We start from the raw sequence: 25,579 nt of genomic DNA on the forward strand, positions 1-25,579 counted from the left end.
TGTAAGCAATGAATATGGTTTGTTTGCACCCATGTCCAGACTGTGTAGTGCCTATAGGCTTGGCCAGTGCCTGCTAGACTTTGGACCATTGTCAGTATTGGGAAAGAATTGGGGAGCTCCAGCTTCTCCAGACCTGCCCAGCTATCTTCAGTGTGTGTGATACAATCTGAGATGATTGCAGGATGGTACCCTACATTTGCCATGCTTTTTCCATAATAATTCTCTCTGTACAGCGCATACTGTAGGCTGAAATTTCCTTGAAGGATAATGTTTCCAGCAAAGAGCCAGCTGGGAACCTAACAAGCGTGGATAGAGCAGCAGATTGAAGGTACAAGTTCTCATGAAGAACTGCTTTATATTGATAAGAGTCACAACATAACTCTGCAAGCACACTAACTTCTTAACCCAGCAGCTTTCTGTCAGCAGAGAGGAAGGTAGTGACTACATTTTGTACAATGTGCTTGTCCCAGGAGCAGCTGTGTTGGGGGAGTGTAGTCAGCTGTAACATGTCTTCATCTGGCTTTGGTGGAGGAAGATGTGTATGTGACCAGCATTTCATAGGCTTGTCCGTGTGTGCTTGGACACAAAAAGGGGTTGGTTTTTGATAGCTTTATATACTTCTAGCTCGACTGTGTGAAGGGCCTAGAGAGTAAGCGATGTGAGGAGTAGCTGAGGGAGCTGGGTTTGTGTAGCGTGGAGAAAAGGGGACTCAGGAGGGACCTTCTGCAGCTGCCTGAAAGGAGGTTGTAGCCAGGTGAGGGTCAGCCTCTTCTTGCAGGCAGCCAGTAATGACAGGACAAGAGGAAATGGACTAAGGCTGGGCCAGGGGAGGTTCAGGTTGACATTAGGAAGAATAGAAAGGATTGTCAAGTACTGAAACGGGCTGCTGCAGGAGCCATCCCTGGAGGTATTCAAGAAACAGCTGGGTCTGGCAGTTAGTTAACACCAGTTAGTTATGGTGGTATTTGATTGAAAACTGTAGTCGGTGGTCTTGGAGGTCTTTTCCAACCTTAACAGTTCTATAATAAGCACTGCTCTACAGTACAAAGAGGTAAACGAGCTTTGAATCTGTGTTGTTCATTGTTGCTCGTATCAATTGTGTTGAAAACCACAGAGCATGTCCTATGTCTTGTCTTTTGTTCCTAGGTTGCACTAAGAAGACAGCAAGCTCAGGAAGAGGAACTGGGAATCAGCCACCCTGTGCCCCTGCCCAGTGTCCCTGAGACGTTTGTTAAGAAGAACAGTGGTGGCAGCTCTTGCCTCTCGCTGGAAAGCAGCAGCCCAATGCACTCTACAAGTACAGCCATGACAGCAGCTAGTACACCACCAGGTAAAGTGCTGAGGGCAATGACAAACATTGCTTATGCCTGCTGTTGACACCTGTTCTCATCTTTGCAGTGACAGAGTCCTCTCCCCAGCAGTTGTACTTTTGGTACAGTTAGTGGAAGGGAAAGATCCAGTACCAGTCTTTAATATTTTATTTGATTATTTTTACTTGAAAATCAAAATTTCTTTTACACACACCGGTGCTGTAATAAAATTTGATAGAGTATGTGACTGTAAGTAGAGAATTATGGGAAGCTTTTGTTCTTTGTCCCAAAACATATAGTCCTGCATGTTTTTACTATGACTACATACAGTCGTAGTAAGTGGGTTTTGGCTATGTGTGTAGCTTCTTCAAAATTTGAGAGTTGTCAGAAATGTATAGAACCCAAGTACATGGGTGATGCTATTTACCCCAGCAATAGAGCTGCTAGCCTTACATGATTTGATGTGGTGGCACATTGTTTCTGTGTGACATGGTGTGATGAACTACAAAAGAGTAATGGGATCCTTCTCTTTTGCTGAAACTTACTGTATTGGATTTAACATTTGCAAAAGAAAACCCAAAAAAACCAACAACAAAGAACAGTATTTGTCTGTATATTCAGTGAAACCATGGCTAAACAAAGATGGGATTTGAAGATGCTAGGCAAGTGAAGACTCTAGGCAAAATGCAGATTGCTTTTTCCCTTTCCTAACTATGTCTGACAGATACAGTGATTGAACATACATAAGAAAGAAGAAAGGAGCTGGTGTAATTGATTACTTGTGTATAGACAGAAAAAAGCAAACAAATACAGATAAAATGAAAAGGAAATTTAATTCGTTTTGAATCATCTATACACATGCCAGTAATACAGGTGAATATACTTGCCAGATAGATGATTCTAAAGTGAGCAGTGACTTGCATTAATTAATAAAAGGATAGTGCATGTGTGTGTGTCTGTCAAGTGATGCTATTCTGTTTTGCAGGCCATTAAAAGTATGTCAGATGGATTTGTTGGATCTAGTGCAGACAGGCAGTTTCAGACCATTGTGGAGGAATTTTGTTGAGAAGCTTTTAAAAGAACTGCTTAATAAAGCAATAAATAGCTTTTTATTAGTTTTTTTGTTTTCATTATGTTAGTGTCACCTTTGAATTGATGCAGTTACTCCTTTCATATTTGCATTACTGCAAATATTGCTTTGTCTATAGACATGGAAAAAGCTGGCTAAAGATTAAAGTAGTATATTTAGTAATATATAGAGACTGTGTGTAACTCAGGAGAACAAGAAGATCCCCTGCTTATACAGAAAAGCCAAAGAATGGAATCACTTTACTGTCAACAAAACTGGCATGACAGTATTTAATTTATTAATCCCATTTTAATAATTGCTAATTTATTGAATTAAATTATGGTGTTTTAATAAAAAACATTGATAAAACAAGCTTAAGGCAGTTCACATGCTTAAATAAGTACTTGAAAACATAAAAATGCCTAATTCTAAAGTAATTTATATTGTTTGACTATTTTTGGTCAGAGCAGTCATCTTTCTTACAATGGAATTTGAGCATTTTAAATACATTGTTTCTCAGACATTTTACTAAATAAGTAACTGTTATTATTTGTGTCTGAATAAATAACTGTTTGTGAGTGACAACATTTGAAATACACAGCTTCATCTGCAGAAAGACGTGATTGCAGTCAAGAATCAAGACAGTGTCAGCTTTATTCACCATAAATGGAAGCATCTCTAAATGAATAGGAAATCAGGTTCATAGTTTTGATTTTGGGCACCTAAGTAGCAACAGACATTTGTGTTTAGCTCAGAGGTGACTACACTGTATAAGTAACATCCCTAATAATTGTGGTAGGTTTTTCTGAAGTACTCATGGGTTTTGACTTGATACCAGTGACTGTGTGCTTACTGAATCTGGAGAAGGTACTCTGCATTTATCCAGACCTATAGTGTAGCTTTGTCAGGTATCTGAGCACAGGCTTTGATAAGGAATATAGTCTAAATATCCTCATGCTTTTCTTTTTAGCATATAACGATCTTTTTTTTCAGATGAGAATTGTCATGAGGCATAAGTTCTGTTCTGGCTTTAGATTTTGGGTTGTTTCAGGACCACGTACTTGAGGGATTGTGTATTGCTGGTTTATGATTTTAAAACTACGCTAATCTGTAAGCAAAATGAGACACCCCCTTGGGGCAAGTGTCATTTTCTCAGGTTGGTAGGCTGAGGTGCTGATTTTTCAAGAACTTACAGTAATTATTAAATCAAGCAGAGAAAGTGAAACTCTTCATGACAAGCGGAGTTAGCAATTCCCTGCAGGCCCCAGGGGAAGTGGTGGCTCCTAGGTGTGCAGCATGTCCTGTGTATGATTCACATTAGATTGGGCAAGAGGTGATTTTGACAGCGGTAAGGCTGTTCCAAGTTAGTTTTTGGCTTTTGAGAGCAGTTTTTGTTTTGGACTACGATCACATGGAGCCTTGTTTGCCAGCAGAGAGTGATATGTGGAGTCACACAAATCAGACAGAGTGCCAGAGAGAGAGTCATTGCTTGCTGTATCCATTTTATTAGCAGATCAGAAATAGTATGACCCCTGGAGACCAGAGGCAGTTTTTCAGATTGTGACACGCTGTTTTTGAAAAGGGAAAAAATGAATTATCATGGTCATAGGTGTTTGAACATCAACCAGGTCAAGCATGTTTATTTTGGATGTAGTGTATGTTCCCACTCAAAAGCAACCAGGGAATTTGCATGGTAGTTGGAATGGAACAGACCATGGTCTCAGGACATTAGTAGAGTGTCTTACAGACTGAATTTGCTGTTTCTGTGCATTTCCCCTTAAAAAGTTGTAGATTGTGAAAGAAAAGGCCATTTAATTGTACAGAACAGCGAAAGTTGTTATCCCCTGGGCATTTGATGTAATTGTCCTTTCTTCTGTAGTATAGGTATATCTTAATAGGTTAACAGATATGCAAAGTTTAAGAAAGATTATGTTGAAACATGTAGAATGGGTTTTACAGACATTCTCATTTTATAAAACCTGTGTTCTTCGCTGTTTTTTTGTCAGTTCAGAGCCTCTGTCATTTTGATACTTAGGTGTCACAGGGGGCCAGAGAGGGGAGGCAGATGGGGTCACTGAACACCCTAGAGTTAGAAAAAAAGAAAGCTGCTCACAATGAAAGGAGGAGAATGCATTTCACCTTTGCTTCATTATGTTTCATCCTTGTCACAATCTAAGGATCATATTTGGCCTGTGGAGTAGCAGCAAGATACACCACCAGATAACTGCAAGGTGCTGGAAAGCTTCTTTCTGCTGCTCTGGACTGTTGGTGGCCCAGTCCAGAAGTGTCAGAATAGATGGGATTACTTTGTGGTGCAAAATGCCAGTTCCTGGTCCTACTCTCTGTTGTGGTCGTTTCCCTCTCTTTGCAGTGTTCAGGTGCCTTCTTAGTGTCACTGGTTGACAAACATAATTTTCAACAATTGTGAACAGTAAGCTTGTATTTATTATTTTCCTTCGTTACATTTATTATATTTGACAGAAATAAAATAGTATTCTTCTTTTCTCTAAGTAGGTGCTGCCTTCACTTTGAAACTCTTTGACAAGTAGAAGGATTTTTTTCTGCTCATATAGACCATAGTGGGGTTAGCAGTAGTACAGTACCTAATGTATGATGATACTGAGATCCCTTTGAACTTGCAGTGCCCTAGCTGTCTGCAAAAACCCTACCATCCCTTCTTTACTTTTCATTTACTTTCTTGATCACTGCATTGCGATTTCAAAAATTGGTGCCATGATCTTACAGCTGTTAGGCTGCATAGGTGATGAATTAAAAAAAATTAGCTGTTCTAATTGAAAGATATCATAGCCTGGTTTAAAAAAAGTGAGAAATTTTCTTTTTGAAAGAAAACTCTTTAGCAGTATTTATAGTATATGGTCATGTGCTGTCAAAATTTCAGTTTCATTTAAAAAAAGGCCTCGTTTTAGTCAACTGATCATGTGAGAAAGCTGCTGTGGCCATTTCACTGTGAGCGTGCTTAGGGGTTGAAACAGGTTATCCAGAGAGGTTCAGGAGCCTCTATGCTTGGGGATGCTCAGAACTTGACTGGATGATGTATACACAAAATGATCCAGCTGGGAAGCTAGCTCTGGTTTGAGTAAAGTTTGAGCTAGCTGTTTTCCAAAGATCCTTTCCAAACTAGACTATTCTGTGAATCTCTGAAACTTCTACTTGCTTGTGTTGACATTAAGTCAACAATACTTAAATTTGAAGTTCAGCCAGCCTCAATACTGATAAGCATTTGCAAGCCTGTGAAAGAAATCTTAACTGTTTTGACCTAGTAATGCTCAATAGTGGATTTTTTTGTTTGTTTTTTTTTTTAAAAAAAAGAAAAGAATTAGCGTTGTGGGGGTTGACAGGTGGTGGAGGGGTTTGATAGTTTCAGGTGGCAGCAGCCTCAACAAGGCTGAGCAGTAAGCAGGCAGCATTGGCTGCTTTGGCTGCCTGTGCCAGGACTAACATGATGGCTGCATGCCCTCAAGAGATCTTGGTGGGTTTGCAGTGGTCATCAGTCCATCCTGCTCTTTGCTTTTCTCTTGGTCTCCTCACTTAGTTTCTAGGGATGATTTTCTCCTGCTGCACCCGTGGCTGCTTCTTTACCTGTTTCAGTTGCTGGCTGCCTCCTGGTCCAGCCAACCTCCTTCCATTGCTTCCTAGTGCTTTCCCCTGGCTTCTCCTGGAGTCAACAAAGCTCTGTTCAAAAGTGAGTACAGTTAAACATCACCTGTCTTTACTGGATTGTAAAAGCTAGCAAAGAGAGAAGTTTTGTGTCCTTCACCTGTGAGTAGCTAGTCCATCATCATCACCACCATCTGGTTTTCTCCAGTTCATTGCAGTTGAGAGAAAAAGAATCGCATTCGCATGTGTCTCTTGTAAGAGTTTGTGGACTCTTGCCTCTCTTTGGACTTGATTTCCACAGCACAAGTTAGATTTTGTTTTGGGAAACAGTTGCTGGAAGTGGTCTTCTGCCTGTATAGTAGTTTTCTTAGTTAGTAAATCTCTTTCAAGCTAGACTAAGTAAATATTACAGGACCTTTGAACAATCTTCCCTTGATTTAGGATAAAATTTATCCTTAATAGGCTTTTTTCATTCTGGACTGATACAAGTATGCAGTGAACAAAGCACTCCACAGTGTGGTGGCCGTGGTTTTGCAGTTTTCAGTAACGTTTTGCTCAGAGTTATGTAAAAAGGAATTGCTTGTGAAGCAGGAATGGGTGGGCATTCCAGCTTCTCTCTGCTGCTTTGGGTTCACCATACTTGGGAAAATGGTAGAGGAGTTCTGAGCATCTCATTATAAAAGGACATAGATAAATCTGAAAGGATAGAGGGAAGGGTGACAAAAATGATGTATTGCTTGTAGAAAAGGAGACTAAGGGTGGATATAAACAGTCTATAAATATTTGAGAGGTAATAATATGGAGGAGGGGGAGGGATTATTTACAGTGCTTGAGACAGCATAACAAGGAGCAACGGCTTGAAACTAAAAAAGGCAAAATTAAATTAGACACTAGACACCTTTTTTCCTAACTAGTAGTGCAATTAGCAGTGGAGTGACCTGCATAAGGACAAGGGGGTAAGTGAAGCATAATCAGGAGAGGTGTTTAAGAGTGTGTTAGATTATGATCTCAAGAGATTAATACGGGGGTAAACTCCGATCAATGTGCAGGTTAAAGTAGATGATGGAAATCTCCTGCAGCTTTGTCATCTCATCTGTGATTCATTGCCTCTAGCCATTGTCTGACTGTGTTAAATAAATCATAATGTTACAGGGTTCTGCATCCCTGATTAGATGTTTCCAGTTAATTCTCCAGTTTTCTTGCAAAGCTTGCACTTTGCCTGCTCCTCTTTTCAAGCAATATTCGTTATGGCAGCTTTGCATGCATGCATTTGTGTAGGTGCCTGTGTTTTAACTGGGCTAATAAGTAAATGCTGTACATATTCATTCAGTGAGGCACCGACTTGTCAAAAGAGTGGTATTTCTGTCGTATTGGTGAAACAAGGTAGAACTAGCATCAGTTCTCAAAGTGTCTGAATTAAGAAGTTTTATTTTTCCTGCCAGGCTTTCAGTCCTGTGTGATGCTTCACTGGAAGTGTAAAAACAAATAGAATTATAAACAGATCTGGAAAAACCTCAGAGAAGATTACTTTTCTTTTTCTGTGCAAGTGGTATTCCAAACCTCGTCTAGGGCTGTCTTCACTAGAGGCAGGGGCTGGGAAGAGGTTTCTGCAATGTGCCAGGGTAGCAAGGGTGCCAGGGACCGATCATAACCTACCCCAACTCCCTTACTTTGAGAGAGAAAGGTTGCTCAGCCCTGATATGGAGGTAAAGTACAGGAAGCTCAGCTACTGATGTCCTTTTTTGATATTTTGGAAGAGATTTTTTTGCCCCAAAAGGATTTGGAGTAGAAATTTTTTTTAGGGTTTTTGTTTTCATTTTCAAAAATACTTCACCATAGGGCTTTATGTGTTTTCAGCATCTGCTGTCCAAGTTTTTTCACACCACATGATGTTTCCAGACATAGAAATGGTTAGAGCAAGGTAGCTGCCGAGTGGTGTTTGCTGTCTGCTGGGCAGACTTTGCCATTTGCAGTGTCCTAGAGAGCATCCAATTCTCTTCCCAGCTATGGTAATGGGGCTGCTCAGCACATCCAATTGTTCTTTGTGCCTTGGAAGCCCTTCCTCTGTAACACTGGCGTTTGCATATGTGCATTCAGATTTAGAGAGTTATCTGTGCCAGATTGTGCTTTCCATTTGTTATTGTGAGCATTGAGATAAGGGATGGAGCAGGAGCAGAAAATGTACTAGGAATTTCTAAGAATTTACTATCCATGGGCACATTATTCACTATCTGCAGCTAACCTCTTGTTCCTTTCTGTGTCCTTGAAACAGTTATTATAACTTCTCTGAATGTGTGGGGCTCTTTGTTTTAAAGAAAAGATATGAGTGAGGAGTGAAGGAGTACTGCACGCTTCCCTAACTGAGCACTGATTTGATTTCTTGCTTCTTCTTTTGTTTCACATGCTTTCTTGTACCTTGAAGATACTGCTTTCATCTGCTTAATTTATCAAATAACTTCCTATTTCAGCCTGTTCAACTATTTTCCATTTACAGTAGATTTGTCACTTAATAACATGGGAACTAAAATGCAGTTTTGAAGGTTTCTTTTGTAGGAATGCTTTTTCATACGCTTCTTGTAATTTCTCTGTTTTATTGAAATTTAGTAAACTTTCTCCTGAGTTTGAGTACCTGCTAGTCTAATCAGGGTTGTGAACAGCTTCTTAAATAACAAACACTGTTCATGGACATCTGTTTTCTTGAAGAGCTTGCAGAGTCAGTTAAATACTGATCTTGACTTTCTTTGCAGTGAGATTGGATGTCTGATTTTTTTTTATTTTTTTTATTTCTGCCTCCAGTCTTTATTCATATTATTTTATTGCTTCCAGAACAAGCCACTATTTGGTCATTTGGATGCCTAAAGTAATGGGCAGAACTGAACCTCAGCAGATGCTAAACCACTGTAGTTCCAGTCATTGTGCTTTTCTGTCATGCATGAACAACATCAGTTAGTGATCAATTTGCATTTGCATTGAAGCCGGTTTTGTGAGTGCAAATGTTGCACCCATGCAACACTGACAGTCATGTACAAACGTTACTCACATCTGTGTGATTCTTGCTCACTCGATCAGGCCTGATGGATGTCTGCAGTGTTTTTTCACTACTCCTGCTTTTAGTTTTTGCATCACATACTAGGTAGAGTTAAAAAACCCTCCTGTTATTTCTAGTTGGTCTGTTTTAGAAACTTTTGGGTTTCTGTCATCATAATAGCTTATAACCAAGCATGGGCTCCAACTAATTCCAACCATCATCCTACTCCCTTTATTATTTTTAGTGTGAGCCATAGTGATTTTATCCTAGTCATATTTTCTCCAAGGTCTCCTATCTCAGACACTTGTGAAGCTTTCCCTCCCTTCTAATGTTTTCTTTGATCTCCCGTTAATGACTTAAATCCCTTTAGATTTAATTCATACTGAGTTTCTTTCTCTTCCTCTGACTTTGCTTCTTTGCTCCTGCAGGTCTGGGCTGTTTACCATCATTGTCCAGAAATCTGTTTTTATTTCCTAATTTCCTGTAATTTTTAATTTCTTCCTCTGTTTTTTGAAAGTTGTGGTTTTACTTTTGTTTCCATTACTCACTTTAGTAGCATGTTCGATTTGGTATAATGAACACAAAGAGTTAATTATTTGTATATTTCCTTCTCAAACAGGCTATCTCAAGGTGAATAATAACATATATGCATAGATATGCACACAGAGTAGTCATACTCCCATCTTTTATACCGAGGATTCAAAATGGTCCTTGTTTCTCATGCTCTTAATTTTCTGAAGCACTGATTTTATTGGTCCTGATCCCATTAGCTGTCACACATACTAATAACTTCAGATATGCAAATAATCCTGTTGTCTCAGTTCAGCGTGAACAAACATATGCTGGAGCATTAAATAGTGCCTACCACCTTCACAGAGCTGAAGCCATATTCAAAGTTTTTGAACATACTTTCTTTGAACCTAAGCTGTTCATATTTTTTTCTGCTAAAGATTTGATTATGATCACTATAGCTGTGTTATAGTGACCAAAAGTGCAAGAAAAGAAGTAACAAGCATTACCTCCCTAGCTCACATGAAATGATCAACTACTCTGCTGTGGTCATTGGCAGAGACATTGACAGTTGAATTCCCTGCCATAGGTGTCTTATTCAACACCTGGAACTTAAAATAATTGTGAAAATAAAATATTATTTTCTGTCAGTTTTATTTCTGCCGTCATATTAGGAGGATTGTTGTTGTTGTTGAGCAGTAATTGTTTGCAGCAGATCATTTTTATTAAGTGTATGCTAAATGTGAACAAAATGTGCCTTCTCTGGTTCTGCTGAAATCAGAGGTATTTCAGCTTCTGTTAATTGGATATGGACTGGAGCTCTGTCTGGGTCTGAGAAACTTACTATGCCAAGCTGTAGTCTTCTGGATGAAATTGCTCTCTGTTTTTTTGGGTTTTTTCCTTTGTGCAAATCTCATTTCCTTTTAAAAAATACAGGTTTGTGTGAAGAATAAAATGAAGCAAAAATCTTGAAATTGAAAGGGTTTGTGAATTATGTTAGAAACACAATCACAGAGTTACCAATAATTTCACCATTATGGAACAGTAACTCTGCAAATGGAAGATAGGAAGAAATGCTTGACAATTTTTTTCTTGTTCCTTGGTTTGAAAAAAGACAGTATTATAGTTGTATATGGAGATGGTGACATTCCAATTCCAACAGGAGCTGAAATCAGCAGGACTGGACAACTCATATGCAATAGTAGGAAGAAGAAGATAAAAAAAACCCCAACAATTTGGCTGAGGATATGGGAAGTTTCCCTTACTAGAAATACTCAGGAACTGTCTAGACACAATCCTGTACAGTGTCTTGTAGGATGACCCTGCTTGAGTAGGGTGGGTGGACCAGATGACTCACTGATGTCCCTTCCAACTTGACCCACTTTGTGATTTCTACTAAGTCTTTTAACACTAAGGAAGTTCCTAAATCTTTAAAGAAAGATTATGTCATGCCAGTGTTTCAGGAAGAGTGTGGTAGGGTAGGTAGCTGCAAGTCTATCAGCCTGAGATCACTTTTCTTGAAAATAGTGGGACAATCCACAGCGAAATTAAATATGCAAGAAGGGGAGAAATGCAGCTGTTAAATGATGTTCACACAACATGAATGAAAAGAAGTTCATGGGTAAGGATTCTGTCAAGTTGGTAATCTTCTATCATTACAAAATTGTTTGGTGAAGTGACATACTGATGCAGTCGCAAATCCTGCAAGGCATTTGAATTTTGTATCCCCTGGCATCGTGATTAGGAACCTGAACTGAAGGAAGATCAGTACTGTACGTGTTACGTGGTTTTAGGGAAAATGATCCTATTCATTTGTAGGTCTGAGTGGCGATTTTTAACACAGAAGTGTGTTTCTGGAGGCATCTCACAGGGACATGCTCTTTGCTGTAATCATCCCATTGGTGTCTTGAAAGGAAATCTGGCATCATCACAAGTTGTGTTGTTAGGTGAGGAAAAGGTGCATGTACTGGCATGAACTGCAGAAGACAAAAGTACACTGCAGGGAGGTTAGATGATTGGTCACATGCAAGCAAAAGCCATTTTAACCCACACCAGAAGTGAAAAATTGAGAAGTCCATTCCATCCTGAAGAAATATTGTCACTGCACAGCTGGTGATCCTGGCCAAGTGCTGTGCTGAATGTTAGTGGTTCCTGGTGGAAGAGGATGAGCAAAAACTGTCACAGTCCTAGGCAGGTATGTGGTTGGGGAAGCTGGTGAGATAGTAATGGAACTAGTGCTAGTGCTCCCTTCCCTGGGAGAGGAGGTACATAACAGAAGGTGGGCTCAAGATGAATGTTGGAAGGGAGGGTATCAGCGAACCAAAACCAGTGGAAGGTTAGGAGAGGGGACAGGGGAAGTACAACTGTTTCCCTGTTCATACTGTTCCCTAGGTTTCTCTTCGTAGCTAGTGGTGGGGATGTAGTGATGGTCTGGACCCACACGCCTGGGCTTGAACTTGGAAGAACTCAGGCAGGAGATAAAGGAATGATTAAAAGACTAGAGAACATGTGTTGGAGTAAAAGTCAGCAGTTTGTTTTACACTTTAGTGATCCCCTTAGATAACCTTTATTTGATATCCAGTATGATTGTTCTGATTGCTTATGCCTTTGCCAGGCTATGCCAGTTCCAGTTAAAGTTTTTTGTGTTATTTCATGGGGTAAGTTTGGTGTTGTGAACAGCAGCAGCATTGGGGATGCAAAGTCCTGTGAATTCTCCATAGGGCTCAAGAAGGCGTATAGGACATAACCTTAGTTCTGAGGTCTCCCAACTTTCCCTTGAAGTGTGTTGTCTCCATTGCATAATGTTTATCCTTGAGTGCCTCTTTTTGGTAAGCTTTGTTCTTGTTAAAATCTCTTGTCCCACTTAGAACTTACTTCAGAAGTAGAACTAGGTAAATGCCATTTTGCTCAAAGACCACTCCGGAGTTGTTCCTAGCGGGGAGAAAAAAATAATACTGACTCCTTCCACGTGAAATGGAGTTCTTCAGTCAGCAAGCCCTTGAAAAGCATGCTCTGTGCCCACAGACATTGGTGCTGTTATGCCAGTTCCTCACCCATAATGTTGGCTGAGCTCAATGGTCCAGCAGCTGCACCTAGCAAGGAGTTTTTCCTGACACCCATAAAGCCCTAGTTGTCAGACCCACTGCAGTTGTGGTGCAGACTGTGGTTGTTTTGTCTTGCTGTAGTGGGAGGTGAAAAGCGTGGTAGGAGTTGGCAGGTGATAAGGCATAACCATGATAAAGAAGTGGAATAGATTGGTCCTTGTGCACTTCAGTTCCAACAAAGAGGCCAGAGGCCTATACAAGGCTCAGAATCATTAGACCACACACTTCAGAGGTTGTTTGTTTGTTTGTTTGTTTTAAATGTGTTTTCCTGCTTTGAGAAGAATTACTTATATTTCTGGTTAGGGTTGGAGAGGTATTGTGGTGTCAGTAAGGTGTTTGGGCTATGCTATATAATCGTAACCTGAAGACATAGCTGCTGTTAGCCCTCACATCTGATATGGCTATTACTTGATATTTTTCCATCTCTGTCTCTAACAGATGTTAGAGCACAGCTCCATACCCAGAGCCATCTGAGAAGGTAATCCAAACAAAAAGGAAAAAGAACCACTAGATTTCATGTTTGAGCTTGACACAGGGCCATAACATTGGCAATTGATACAGGGAGGAAGAGACATAGTTCACGCAAAGCTTTCTGGTCAAAACTATTGGGAGTGCTGCAGATACGGCTTTCCGTAGGAGAATAAGATTAAAAGAACCCTGTACATCTCAGAAAGCAGGTTCCAGGACAGGAGTACAAGCACAATCTCCCCTCCTGTTCTGCAGACCCTGCTTCTTGCCTGTGTTTGCTGGCTCATCTTAGTTGCAGACTTGTCTCCACCTCCCCACTGCCTGAGAGGCAGCGCAGAGTGAAGGGCCAGAGATCTGCAAACTTTGGAGAAACACGGAAAGGATTTTTATCTTCACAGCAGTGCCTCTTAGCATTTGAATTCAGGGCTCCTTTTAGGAGTCCAGGGTCTCCTGGCTCAGTCTGCTTTTAAGGGATAAGGCTTTCGCTGATTTGAAGGCATGATTCTCCGTACCTTGTGCTACACAGTTTGTACTGTGCATTTTAGTCCAAAGTAAATACCTGATCTTTGATGTTTACTTTTATTTGTCACGATGTTAGAAAAGTATCTCAGATTCTCTGATTCCTGGTAAGTTTGTTTATTTAACTACTCACTTCAAAAGCACCAGAACCTCTTTTTTGTACCACAATTTCCTAAGTCATAATTTCTTCAATATGTCTTTGCAGATAGCGATGTGAGTTGAAGGTTTTATACATACAAGCACCTAAAAGAGAGGTTTTAAGATAAAGCACCCTCTGGAGTGTACTAATAAATAGGGGACTAAGGGGAAGACAAAAGTTAGGGTAACAGTTTTCCTGAGTGCCCCGCTTCTCTGTCACCTTAAATTCTAGTGCCCTTACAAAGACGAGGGGCTTCATACATGGACTTGTAGTGTACTGAAGTTGTTAATTGAAAGCAAACAGTGCTGGGATGCTGATCACTGCCTGGTCCTTTTCTGGGAGTTTTGAGAGTAATGAAGACAAAATTCTGGTTCTTTGCGCACTCACATGAGTATCCATAAAGGGCAATCCCTGTGAATGTCCTATTGCACCAAATTTGTCTCTCAAGAGCCTATAGTGCATTAACCAAAGCTGTGAATAGGGGGTGGAATGGTTTGCCTTCTGCATAATGAAGGAGCAGCAAATGGACTTCTGTGTGAAAGAGCAGGGATCAGCAGGTTACAAAGCTGTGAAAACAAGATGAAATAGACTCTGTAGAGGAAGAGGAGAAAGAGAAAAGGTGGCATTGGAGAGGAGGGCAGCTGGGATATTCTTCAGAGCTTGATGTTCTGGTTTAACTGCTTGTTGCTGTCATACTCCTTAAATTCCTGCTGAGAGACTCTAGCCTTTTCCTATTCCCTTCCTTCTTATACTGGAGGGGCTTCCTTTCCTTTTTTCACTTTATCTAAGGCAGGGAGTGGGAATAGGGAAGGTGTTCATGTGTAATATTTGTACGGTATCACTATGCAAGGTACAAATAATAAATCACACACTACATGCTTAGACAATTTACTGCCAGCTTTTGTATGTGCTGTGACAAGTGCTCAAAAGGTCAAAAAAGCTTCCTTAACAAATTTGATAAGATAATGCAGTGAGCTGTAACATCATGAAGTCCTGGGGGCCATAGACCAGAATAGAAGAAATAATTATGCATGGTAATGGGTAATTACAGATAATGGCCTTTTTTGGGGGTGGCAGAAAATTACACAACCCCACAGCTTTGCCTGAAATGAACATTGTCTAGCACATTAACTTTATATCAACCTAAAAGTTCAATGCTGGAACCAAAGATAATCCACAACTTCTAATGGGAAGGGAACAGAAATACTCCAACCAAAGACAGAGCGAGTGTGTGAGTTTTGTTCCTTGGGAGGCAGCATTTCTCAGCAGAAAAGTAATAGTGCCAGCTTTCTTTGACATCTGAAATAGCTCTGTCATGATTGTTTGGTGGGAGAAACACATTGTACCAGAGTTTCTGATTGTGATGTTAGGGAGTGATTTCATACTGGCCTTGTTCAAGGCTACTGTCCAACCTCAAAGCCAGATACAAATTGAACTAAACTAATGCGTTGCAAGATTTAATATTGCTAAACCATCTAATAGGAGTGTGTCAGTGCTTTATGTACTGAGCGAGGAGAAATTGTCAGGTACAGATACAAGATTCTTTTGAGGTATGAAGGCAGGTATTTCCTGATTGAATACTTTTTTGTGTGTGTTTTAATGGTATAGCTGTCCCTGCTGTAGAAGCTGGGTTGCAGGAAGTATTAAAAGTGGTGGAAACAGTCACTCTAAATTGAAAACTACATGAAATATATATTTACCAGTAGCTGAGCTTTGCTTACTGGGCAGTGCTTACCTGCTTCTTAGTCACTGTGTTACTTGAGTAGTCACAGTTACGTATTTTCAACAGCAGAGCTGTGTATGTGCAGAGTCTCTGTAGGCATAGAAAAAACAGAAACTGTTAACCATTGGTTTATATAAGAACACATGCCAATAAATGGAGGCAGTGAAATTCCCTTAATTGCCACAGTGTATACACAGTGTATACAAATCCCTTTTCTGAAATGCACGATCAGAGACTAATCTGGTCTAATGCCACACGACTAAATGGAAACATGGTATGGCATGCTCCCAGACATTGAAATGTGGCTCTGCTCTCTGATTTATAAAACAGTTACTGGTGTGCACCTGTCACAAATAAGCTGACTAATAATCTCCTCCAGATTTCTGTGTGGTCCAGTAAACATTCCCAGTAGGCACTTTGGTGCTACCACCCTGTTTTACATGCAAAGAAAGTCTTAATAGTATGGACTCTATGTCATTTGACCTCATATCAGAGGGTTACCCAGACATACTTAAATTACCATTGCCAGCATATAGTAAAATGTAAAACTGGCCCTTAACAGTACCAGTAGGAATAGAAAATACTCCATGTTTTTATGTAGGCTTCAAATTTCAGTGTACTTTGCAGTGTATATCCTTAAAAACACATTTGCATCTGCGAGAAAGAGATGATGATGGAAATTCCTGTAAATTACCTGGCCTTTCTCCTCCCAAATGATCTATATACTGGCCTCTGCGTTGATTTTGCCATGCATATCCGCAATTTGTGTAAATCGCCATAGCTTTATTGAAGTAAATGGTCTGAGACTGGTTTACATTACCTAAGGCCTGGACCAGTGTTTTTCACCATGCTCTGCTAAGCGAAGGCAGGAGCCCATCATAGGTTACTGAATGTAAAAGACATATATGTGTAACTGACCCCTAGTACTCACCTTCTTTAAAAGAAAATACCAGCCACCCTGAAATGAATTACTGGTTAAATACTATTAATATGCCATAGAGCTGGAGAGTTGTCTACAACACTGCAAGATCAATACCAATATTTATTGTGCATCATATTGATCTTCTATGAAAGAGTGAGCCATATTTCACACTGTGTACATAGTGCAAAAAAAGTAGCATCGGTTGTCTACAGGAATTAGTAAAGACATAGAAAAGAACTTAGAGATCCAAGGGCACAGCTGCTTGAAGAGGTGCTGTTGTCTTTGCTGCAAGAATGTTGCTTATGGCTGGAGGGCCTGTGGTGGCCCTACACAGTAGACTTGATATTCAAAATCTGAGTGAGAGTTTAAACAGCTTTATTTTTTTGTTACTATTATTCTAATTTCTGTACCTCCTTGAAAAGACTCAGTCCCATTTTTGATCATGTCATATTTGCAACTTCCATAATATTCAAATTTGTGTGCAATAGCAAAGGAAGGGCCCAGGAGCTCTTCCTACTTTTTCCATCTAGAGCATGAGGACAGCAAAGGCATAAGCCCAGCTCCTGCAGCAGATCTTGTATTTTAAAGTGCAGGTGGAGGGGCAGAGTGGGAGCTTGAGAATGCAGCAGGGGTTACCTCCTTGAGAGCTTAATTCATATCAAAAATTGCACCCTGATATGCAAGTGTTGTAATGCTGCAAGCTCTAAGGCAAGTGAGGACTCTCTTTGCTAGGAGAGCCATCCAGCTGTGTTGAATTACACTTGGAAGAAGGAAATCAGCTGAAAGCTGCTTTCTTAACCTTGGTGTTAGCTACTTGCTGGCAGAAAAGTCACAGGCTGATTTGGTGCAGCCTCCCTTGAGGAGAATGCTGAGTTGGTTGAGCTGCTGGAGGCATGGCTGTAGGAAGGTTCAGCCAGTAGGCAGGAGTCTGCCCTTACAGGTATGGGCCAAGAATCAACCAAAGGAACCCCAGCTAGACAGTTACAGATGTTGATTCCTGTCTTTCCACATTTAGAAGTGTGGTGTCTCATGGAATTTAGGGAAAATGAACTCTTCTGACTGTATTTCCTGTGCTGTCACAGGAGAGCTACATTCTTCAAGGAGCTGGATGTGTCTTTCCCTTCATTTGAACTTTTCCCTTTCCCTTTGCTCCTGTTTTTGTTGTTAATCTGCTGGGGCACATCTCTGTGGTGTGGCCCTGCAGCTCAGAATGGTTGTGTGTCAGAGATGTTACAAGGACCATGGATTTAATAACTGTGGGTTTATAAAAGAAAAATATCCCAGTTTGCTGATGCTTGGGGATTTATGCATATGGGTGGCTGGATGAATCAGCTCTGCAGACCAGCTTTGGAGATAACAGCTGATAGTAGTGTGAAGACTATTGGAGCATGGAGTGATGGCCAGAAAGAGAGCAGAGGACACTTCTGGTGGGTTTGTAACAGCCCTGAACTGATGGGTATTGTGCAGCTACATAAAGGAAAATTCATTGTCAAAGTGTGACAAGTCAGACTTTGCACTGCTGGTGCCAAATGGTGGTAGCCCAAACCACAGATAGGAGATAGAGAAAAGAAGGATCAAAAAGCATTTTATTTTTTCTCCTTCTTAATGCAGCAGAATACTGACACTGCTGCGCTTCAGGAGGGAGCTGTAGCACTAACAGCCACTGGAATGACACAGAAGCATCAGGAATATCACGAATGCTTGTGTGATTTGGTGGATAGCTATGGGTAGGTTTCTATTCCAGCCTAGCCCATCTTGTTGTGTATTAGGAAGCGTAGTGCATAAGACCTTTCCAAAAGCTGCAACCATACCTGTTACTTTCTCCCCTTCTTCCTTTTAGCTGCTGGTACCTGGGGTCACTGATCTCTCCTGTGTATTAGGGAATCAGAATTACAGAATCATTTAGATTGGAAAAGACTTGTTAAGATTGTTGAGTCCAGCCTTTGACCCATCACCACCTTGTCCACTTGACAAGAACACTAAGTGCCACGTCCAATCATTCCTTGAACCCTCAAGGAATGGTGATTCCACCACCTCCCTGGGCAGCACATTCCAATGCTTAGCTACTCTTTCCATAAAGTTGTTTCTGATGTCCAACCTGAACCTTCACTGGCACAGCTTGAGGCTGTCTCCTGTCATTTTACCATTTCATACCTGGGAGAAGAGTCCAACTCCAAAACCCCACCTGACTACAACCTACTTTGAGGCAGTTGTAGAGAGCAATAAGGTCCCCCTGAGCCTTCTTCCAGCCTAAACAACCCCAGCTCTCCCAGCCACTTCTCATAGGATTGGTGTTCCAGACCCTTCATCTGCTCCACTGCCCTTCTCTGGACATGCTCCAGCACCTCATTGTCTTCCTTGGAGTGAGAGGCCCGAAACTGGATGCAGGATTTGAGGTGTGGCCTCCCCAGTGCTGAGTACAGGGGGACAACTCCTGCCCTGCTCCTGCTGGCCACACTATTGCTGGCACAGGCCAGGATGCCATTGGCCTCCTTGGCCACCTGGGCACTGCTGGCTCCTGTTCAGCTGCTGTCACCAGCACCCCCAGGGCCTTTTCCTCTGGGCAGCTTTCCAGCCACTCTGCCCCAGCCTGTGGCACTGCCTGGGGCTGTTGTGACCCGAGGGCAGGACCCAGCTCTGGGCCTTGTTGAACCTCACAGCACGGCCTTGGCCCATGATCCAGCCTGTCCAGATCCCTCTGCAGAGCCTGCCTGCCCTCCTGCAAATCAACACTCCCACACAGCTTGGTGTTGTCCATGAACTGACTGAGGGTAATCTTGATCCTCTCATCTACGTCATGTAGGTGTTAAAAGATTCTCATCTTCCTGGTGCTAGTATTTTTAATGGGGAGTAGTAGCCATTCTAATGATGCACTGTAAATTGAAAGACAATGCAGATATTTTAGAAGAAGTCGTGCATTTATGCAGCTTAATGTAGTAGCCTTGTGAGGAGTTCAGCAGGTGACTGCCTTGCATGTCTCTCATGTGATATCTGTATCCCAGCAAGGAATGTGTTGGAGGATTTTGCCTTTGGCTTCTATTTTGCAACATTTAAAGCAGAGCAATTGGAATGCAGCTTTATTTGAGAGGTAAATTTAGGGAGGGGAGTCAAGTTTGTGCTGTGCTGGTGGTCTTGATTTTATCAGACACAGACAAAGGATCTAAGAGTCTTGCCCAGAAGCAGAATAATAATTAAAAAAATTATAAAAGTGAAGAAACTCTGAAAAGTCTTCTGTGGCATTGCAGGCACTTCTGTTTTATGTGCAAATTTGAGAAATACTCCAGATAAACACAGCCAGCTGACTTGGTTCAGAAAAATAAAGTGCAGGAAGCATAAAACAGTCTTTGCTAATAAATAATTCATTGATGTCAACAGAATGACGTCATGAATGGGGACACTATGTAATTTAGTGACCTGGAAGGAGATGATCCATGATTGCAGAAAGCTTTCACTATAACTGAAGAAGTGAAAGAGAATTGCGTTGTAAATGGCAATAATAGGTAAAACTAATGATTTGAACTAGTATGCAGCTAACACACAGTACCATGAATGTTGTTATCATGACTTAGAGGCTGGTATGCCACCATATTCCGTCTACAGGTAAGTAATCAAGATATGCAAACACCAAGAGAAAGATCCAGAACAAGCTATGCCTGCCTGAAATGTCTCCTAGGGTTGTTCCTTCCTATGTGCCTGTGCAGCATAGGCATATGCTGCTTCATGTCCATACCAATAGCTCTTGGGAGCTCATCCATATGCATTAGGCCACACTGTTTTCTTCTCCATAGAACAGCTGGACAACATAATGGGGAGAAGAGGGCCTCCTTACAGAGAACTGGTACGAGTCAGGGTCACAGACATACAAACTGGAGCCAGAGCTGTAGATATGGAGGGATTTGGATGTTTGATTTTTTTTTCTCTTTAAATGTATATATAAGATTGTGATAGTTTTTTCTTGTTTTTGGCTTGGCAGTGTAACTGACGCCAAGTAGGAGAGAGAGGTTGGGTGTGCAATGCAACACCCAAACACCTTGTATTTTTTGTGCTTGCAATTATTGCAAGGCACTGGTTGACCATGGAGTGGGGAAATCATTGCATCTCATTGTCTGAGGAGCTTCCCCATCTTAGGGAATGACAGGGAGGCAGACAATGCCTATGGGTAGTCCAGCCAGCTAACCCCTGCTCTGGAGGCACTCCAGAGTGGATGCAGCAAGTCACAAGCAGTACCTTTCTCCTCCTCCTCTTTCGCTAGCAGTGTGGATCTTGTTCTGCTCTGTGATTTTGTAGGTGCAGGAGCTAAATTTGGTTATGAAGGCTCAGCAAGGAATTGAGGACCTTACTGCTCTCAGGTAGCATGTGGGTTTCTGGGACACCTTGGCTGTTCCTGTGGTGCTTTCCCCACTGCAGCTTCTCTTGCCTTGCAGCTGTTTGCCCTTCCTAGAGGCATGTTCAGAAAGTGTCCTCTCATCTTTAGGAGGCTGGCTGGGAGGAGTCATTCTGTAGCTAGATCCTTCCTGCTTCTAGAGAGTTACAAGAGACTGGGCACACTGTTACACGTTAAAAAGTAGTGGGGGACTGCAAAGTTAGGTGATGTAAATCACTATCCTCATCAGTTGATACTGATTGAGGATTCAGAGCATTGTCTTAACCTGCAGTTGGTTTTGTCTGCTGTTATGCAGTCTGTGGTGTATGTAGGTGGCAGTCTTGGACTCCTGAGTAGCTGTTGGTCCACTTGAGTTTCCACCAAAGACTCGGTCATGTTTAGCTTTCAGCTCCTACCTCTTCTTAATTACCACTCTCTGTCCAGCCTTTGGAAGGAGTTGTAGCTCATTAGAAGATAATGAGAGATAATGGTCTTTTTTTCTTTTCTAGAGGGACGGATGCTCGTTCAGGACATCCCTTCCATCCCCAGCAGAGGGCACTTGGAGAGCACGTCTGAGCTGGTTGTGGACTCCGCCTACTACAGCAGTTTTTACCAGCCGTCCCTGTATCCTTGTTATAACAACCTGTACAATTACTCCCAATACCAGATGGCAGTGGCCAGTGAGCCTTCCTCAAGTGAGACGGGGAGTACAATTGTAGGGTCGGCCATGAAGAACAGCCTTCGAAGTCTCCCAGCAACATACATGCCGAGCCAGTCAGGAAAACAATGGCAGGTATGATCTCCTCTTTGCTGGCTTCATGGCAGTGCAAAACCAGAATCATACTTCAGGGTGGCATTAGGACCCATTTTGAAGACGTTAGACAAAATGGTCAGTTGCAATGCGGCATAACAAAAGCAATTCCATTGTGGGACGGTGATAGTGGTATGGATAAATTGCCACAAGCACAAAGGGCGCACTAGCTTGATTTTGTCTTCTGTATTACGTGACAGTAGATCATTAATTGTTTTCCGGAAAAAGAGGCCAACACAATTGTCCAAGATAACATCCTGAGAGCCTCAGGTGTAATTTCTGGGAGGCTTTGCTCTTCAGAAACATGGGGTTTTTTATCATGTTCACATCTGAGGTGACCCAGGGGACCATGCTGATGTTCAGTGGTTTGGTTGCAGTCAGTTGAATGTGATGTGGCATATTGCTAGTTGTGTGTTCTTCTAGCAATGGCAGCTCCAGTGCTTGTGATTTTGACTTGTGTAGCTCTGGTTACAGGCAGTACCTGAGAGATTCAAACCAGAGCTCTGTGTACTTTGTTAGGATATAAAGCAAATCAAGCCCTCGCACTTGATAGTCGTAGCCTCCAACTCGGTACCGGTCAAAAACTAGAAAAAGGAGAAATCTGGCAATGTGGGGAATTCTTGGCAAAGTGGAAGCATTTCAGTGGCTCCGGGACCATTTGGTTTTGGACTGCAGAGATGGTGTTTCTGTGTGAGACTGAGCTGGTAAGGGTGTACTCTCTGTATATGCTTGTGTCCCTTGTGTAAGGACAGGAGAGGGTAAACCTCTTCTGTAGAGCATCGAGACAGGTCGCGCTGCTTCTGCAAAGGCTGTGTTGTGAAACCACTCAGCAATGAAATGTCCACCAAAACCTCCTTGTATAAGTGAACAGATAGGTCATCCTGTTTGCTGACAGAGAGTTTCTCTAGCCAGGTCTCTCTGGCACAGGGACCAGCTCCAAAAGGGCGGGTTTTTTTGATACTGAGGAGCTGAAATTAGGTGATTACAATTAATGTAGCATTTATTGCTATTCCGTGTCCCTTTTTCTGCCATGAGTACAGCTGTATGGGATAAAGAGTTCTCTGTCTTCCTTCTGTGGTACAAGCCCATGCCATGAGAGCTTTCTTCTCAGCATGTTGATACATGAAGGTACACCTTTCCAATTGATGGCATCCTCTCCAGCTGATTAATTCAATCACCAGACCAAGGGGAAAATTAGTTAAGGCTACAGGATTTTGTGTATGGTAATGGGGTAAGGTGCCAAGTGCTTTTTGAACTCTTTTGTTTTGCTTGATTGGGTTAGCCTGGTATAGAAGAGTATTTCAGATGGAGGCTTACCTCTCAAACATCTGCAGCACTTATATTGCTGATGCATGAAGATAACCATCACAAAACAAATGAAGGGTGGCAATATTTCCCTTGTGAAAATAGTGTTCTTGCAGGCTGCTAGTCCCACACTTCACCTAGCACATAGTGTTTGAGGAAGAGCTATGTGAGTAGCTTAAAACATGTTAAACCTTGGAATGAAGATCTGGTGTCCTTATGATTCTGTTGTCACGTACTGTAATTTATATTAAAAGTCTTGGTTTAGAGAGACTGTGTCTCACTTGTGTGATCACCTGTTGCTTGTGGAACCTTTGACACCCTTAAAGAAATAAAAAGAAACTGTGTGATTTCCATAATTCTCTTCAGGCCCTGCAGAAATGTACTTCTGCTTAAGTGCCATTCAGATTAATGAGATCTTGAAGAGGGAAATAAGGAAAAAATGACATAGTTGGTGTCAAAAAGGACAGTTTTCCTTCCACCAGCAGGCTCAAAGCTGTGGATGTCTCTTGTGCAATATATTGCATTATTCTGTTCACCTTTATGTGAATTTAATTATCTACCACATCTAAGATTTTAATTTCTCTGGAGCAGACCTTATGGAATCCCTCAGTGCTATTTTGGTTAGATGTCAGAGCAGAGAGAATAAAGGTACTGCTTTTTGCCTAAAGAATTGATGTCTCCCCAGCTTCTAAATGCCCTAAAAGCAGGACCCACTTCTCTGCAGTAGGGCAGGGTGTAGTTCAAGGTCGATGCTGTGTAGCCTACAAGCTGTTTCTCAGACTGATCTGCAAGTAGGATTGCTACTGCTGGAAGAGTTGGGAGTCACAGGTTTTGCATACTCTTACAACAGCATAACATTGCACAAATAATCATAGGAGGTTTTAGTGAGAGGCTAGAAAACGTTTGGTGGCAGTGGGTGTAGTGATGCTGAGATTGTAAAAACCTGTGTGGCACTGGAGATGGTTTGTTTTAAGGGGAACAAGGTCTCAATTTCTGCACATGGCTAAACATAATTCTGCTCATGTGGGTTACCAGCAATGGAAGTTCACAGAAATAACGTTAAATGGAGGATGAGTAACAAATGAGCTTTTCTGTCAAGCACAATAGGGAATTAAAGGAGAGTTTTATTCAAATCATGATCCTTGAAGAGGAATCAGACCTTGCTTACACCTTCAGGAGATTTTGCTGACAAATCTGTGCATGGTTATTCTCCTCAGAAGAAACAGGGACTTCTTCTGGGCTGCTTGTACTGACTGAATTTATTTTTTACATGTATAGGATTTCTTAACCAGACTCCAGTAGGAGTACAACTTCTTATCTGACTTGTATTTATTGCTATAAGAGTATTGCTATAACTGTTTTGATCAAAGTGTTTGATCTTTGTTTCTTTGCAAGAAGCATAGCTGGGCAGTGCCTGGTGTAACCAAATTAGGGCAGCTTGCTAAGGTGTGAGCTCACAGGAGGGTTTCTTTGATGGTAGAAGACACCAGTGTGCTCACTGGAAGGTGTCCTAGTTTAAGCTGGGTAGACAAGACACCTGGCTTTTCCAGGCTCAATTTGGCAAAGGCTCGTGGATCCTAGATTAACTTTAACCACACAGGGAGAATTGCATATTTAAAGTAAGCTAACTTCTGGATGCAGACAAGGCCTTGAGCAGCCCAGCTGTCTGCTATTTCAGAATTTAGGGAGCAAGAGAGAGAATAGCCAGGGAGGAAACATGTGAGTGTGTGTGGGATGAGATGAGGATTAATGCATCATTGAGCATTGGCAAATAAACTGAATCACTGAATCTTTAATATAGATTAATGTCAGATTTCATTAGTCTTTGTTCTTTGCAGAGGCTGGCATGCTCGAATGGATTCATAAAGGTGCAAATATTTTATGTTTTTCTAGGTTTTCCTCATCTATATACAGTCACACCAGAAGCTGTATCCATCATGATTTGATAAGCATAATGAAGATTATTGTTTTGATTGAGAATCCTTTGGTCATTTATATTCTGCTGCTCCTGCCAGCTCTGAGGCAAATAATCAGATATGTCTGGTGTTGCATCTGAGGAAGAGACAAGCCTAGGTTGGTAGGAAATGTAGCAGATTTATTGGCTACTGTACCTCTCCTTTCACTCCAGCCCTATGTGAGCATCTGGAGTATCCCTTGAAGCTCATGTAATTGCTCATTACAATGAGAATTTGTGTGCATTCCATCCAGTTAACAGTAAAATCAGTTTGCAGCTAAGTGGGTTGGTGTACTAGGAAGTTGGTGCTTCTGAAATTGGTCTCACTGCAGTAGGAGAATAGACAGCGATTGCAGCCTTTTCTGTCACAGCAAAAGTAAAACACATCTGAATCTAATCAGACTTGATTTTCTAAGCTCACAAACTGCTGGCATGTGATCCACAGCACAAGTCTAGTCTGGACTCATCGTGTGTTAACATCATCCCCAAAAAATGATAGAACTTCTGGTTCACACAGCTAAACCATTTAAAATCAGCAAGATACAGAACCTGTCCCCACACCTGGGGACCAGTGGCTGCTTTTTCTTTGTTATTCTGGTAACTCCAGAGATCCTGCTCCTGGGAAAAGGTTAAGGATGGTGTGGAGGTTTTGAACACATTTCAGAATTTAATTTCTCTTCTCTTCTCTTCTCTTCTCTTCTCTTCTCTTCTCTTCTCTTCTCTTCTCTTCTCTTCT

The 25,579-nt window shown here is 41.5% G+C and overlaps 1 protein-coding gene across 2 annotated transcripts in view; it reads left to right on the top strand.

Annotated features, from left to right (window-relative positions):
* Window positions 1–25,579, top strand: part of DMRT1 (doublesex and mab-3 related transcription factor 1) — a 59,801-nt gene that overhangs the window by 3,080 nt on the left and 31,142 nt on the right. For both annotated transcript variants that reach the window (XM_033520669.1, XM_015615164.3), the window contains exons 2-3: window positions 1,147–1,330; window positions 21,283–21,566. In XM_033520669.1, coding sequence (XP_033376560.1) covers window positions 1,147–1,330; window positions 21,283–21,566 — 468 coding nt within the window. The remainder of the gene's footprint in view (window positions 1–1,146; window positions 1,331–21,282; window positions 21,567–25,579) is intronic.

The sequence above is a fragment of the Parus major genome, chromosome Z (assembly GCF_001522545.3).
Source record: "Parus major isolate Abel chromosome Z, Parus_major1.1, whole genome shotgun sequence".
In the NCBI taxonomy this organism is placed as follows: Eukaryota; Metazoa; Chordata; class Aves; order Passeriformes; family Paridae; genus Parus; species Parus major.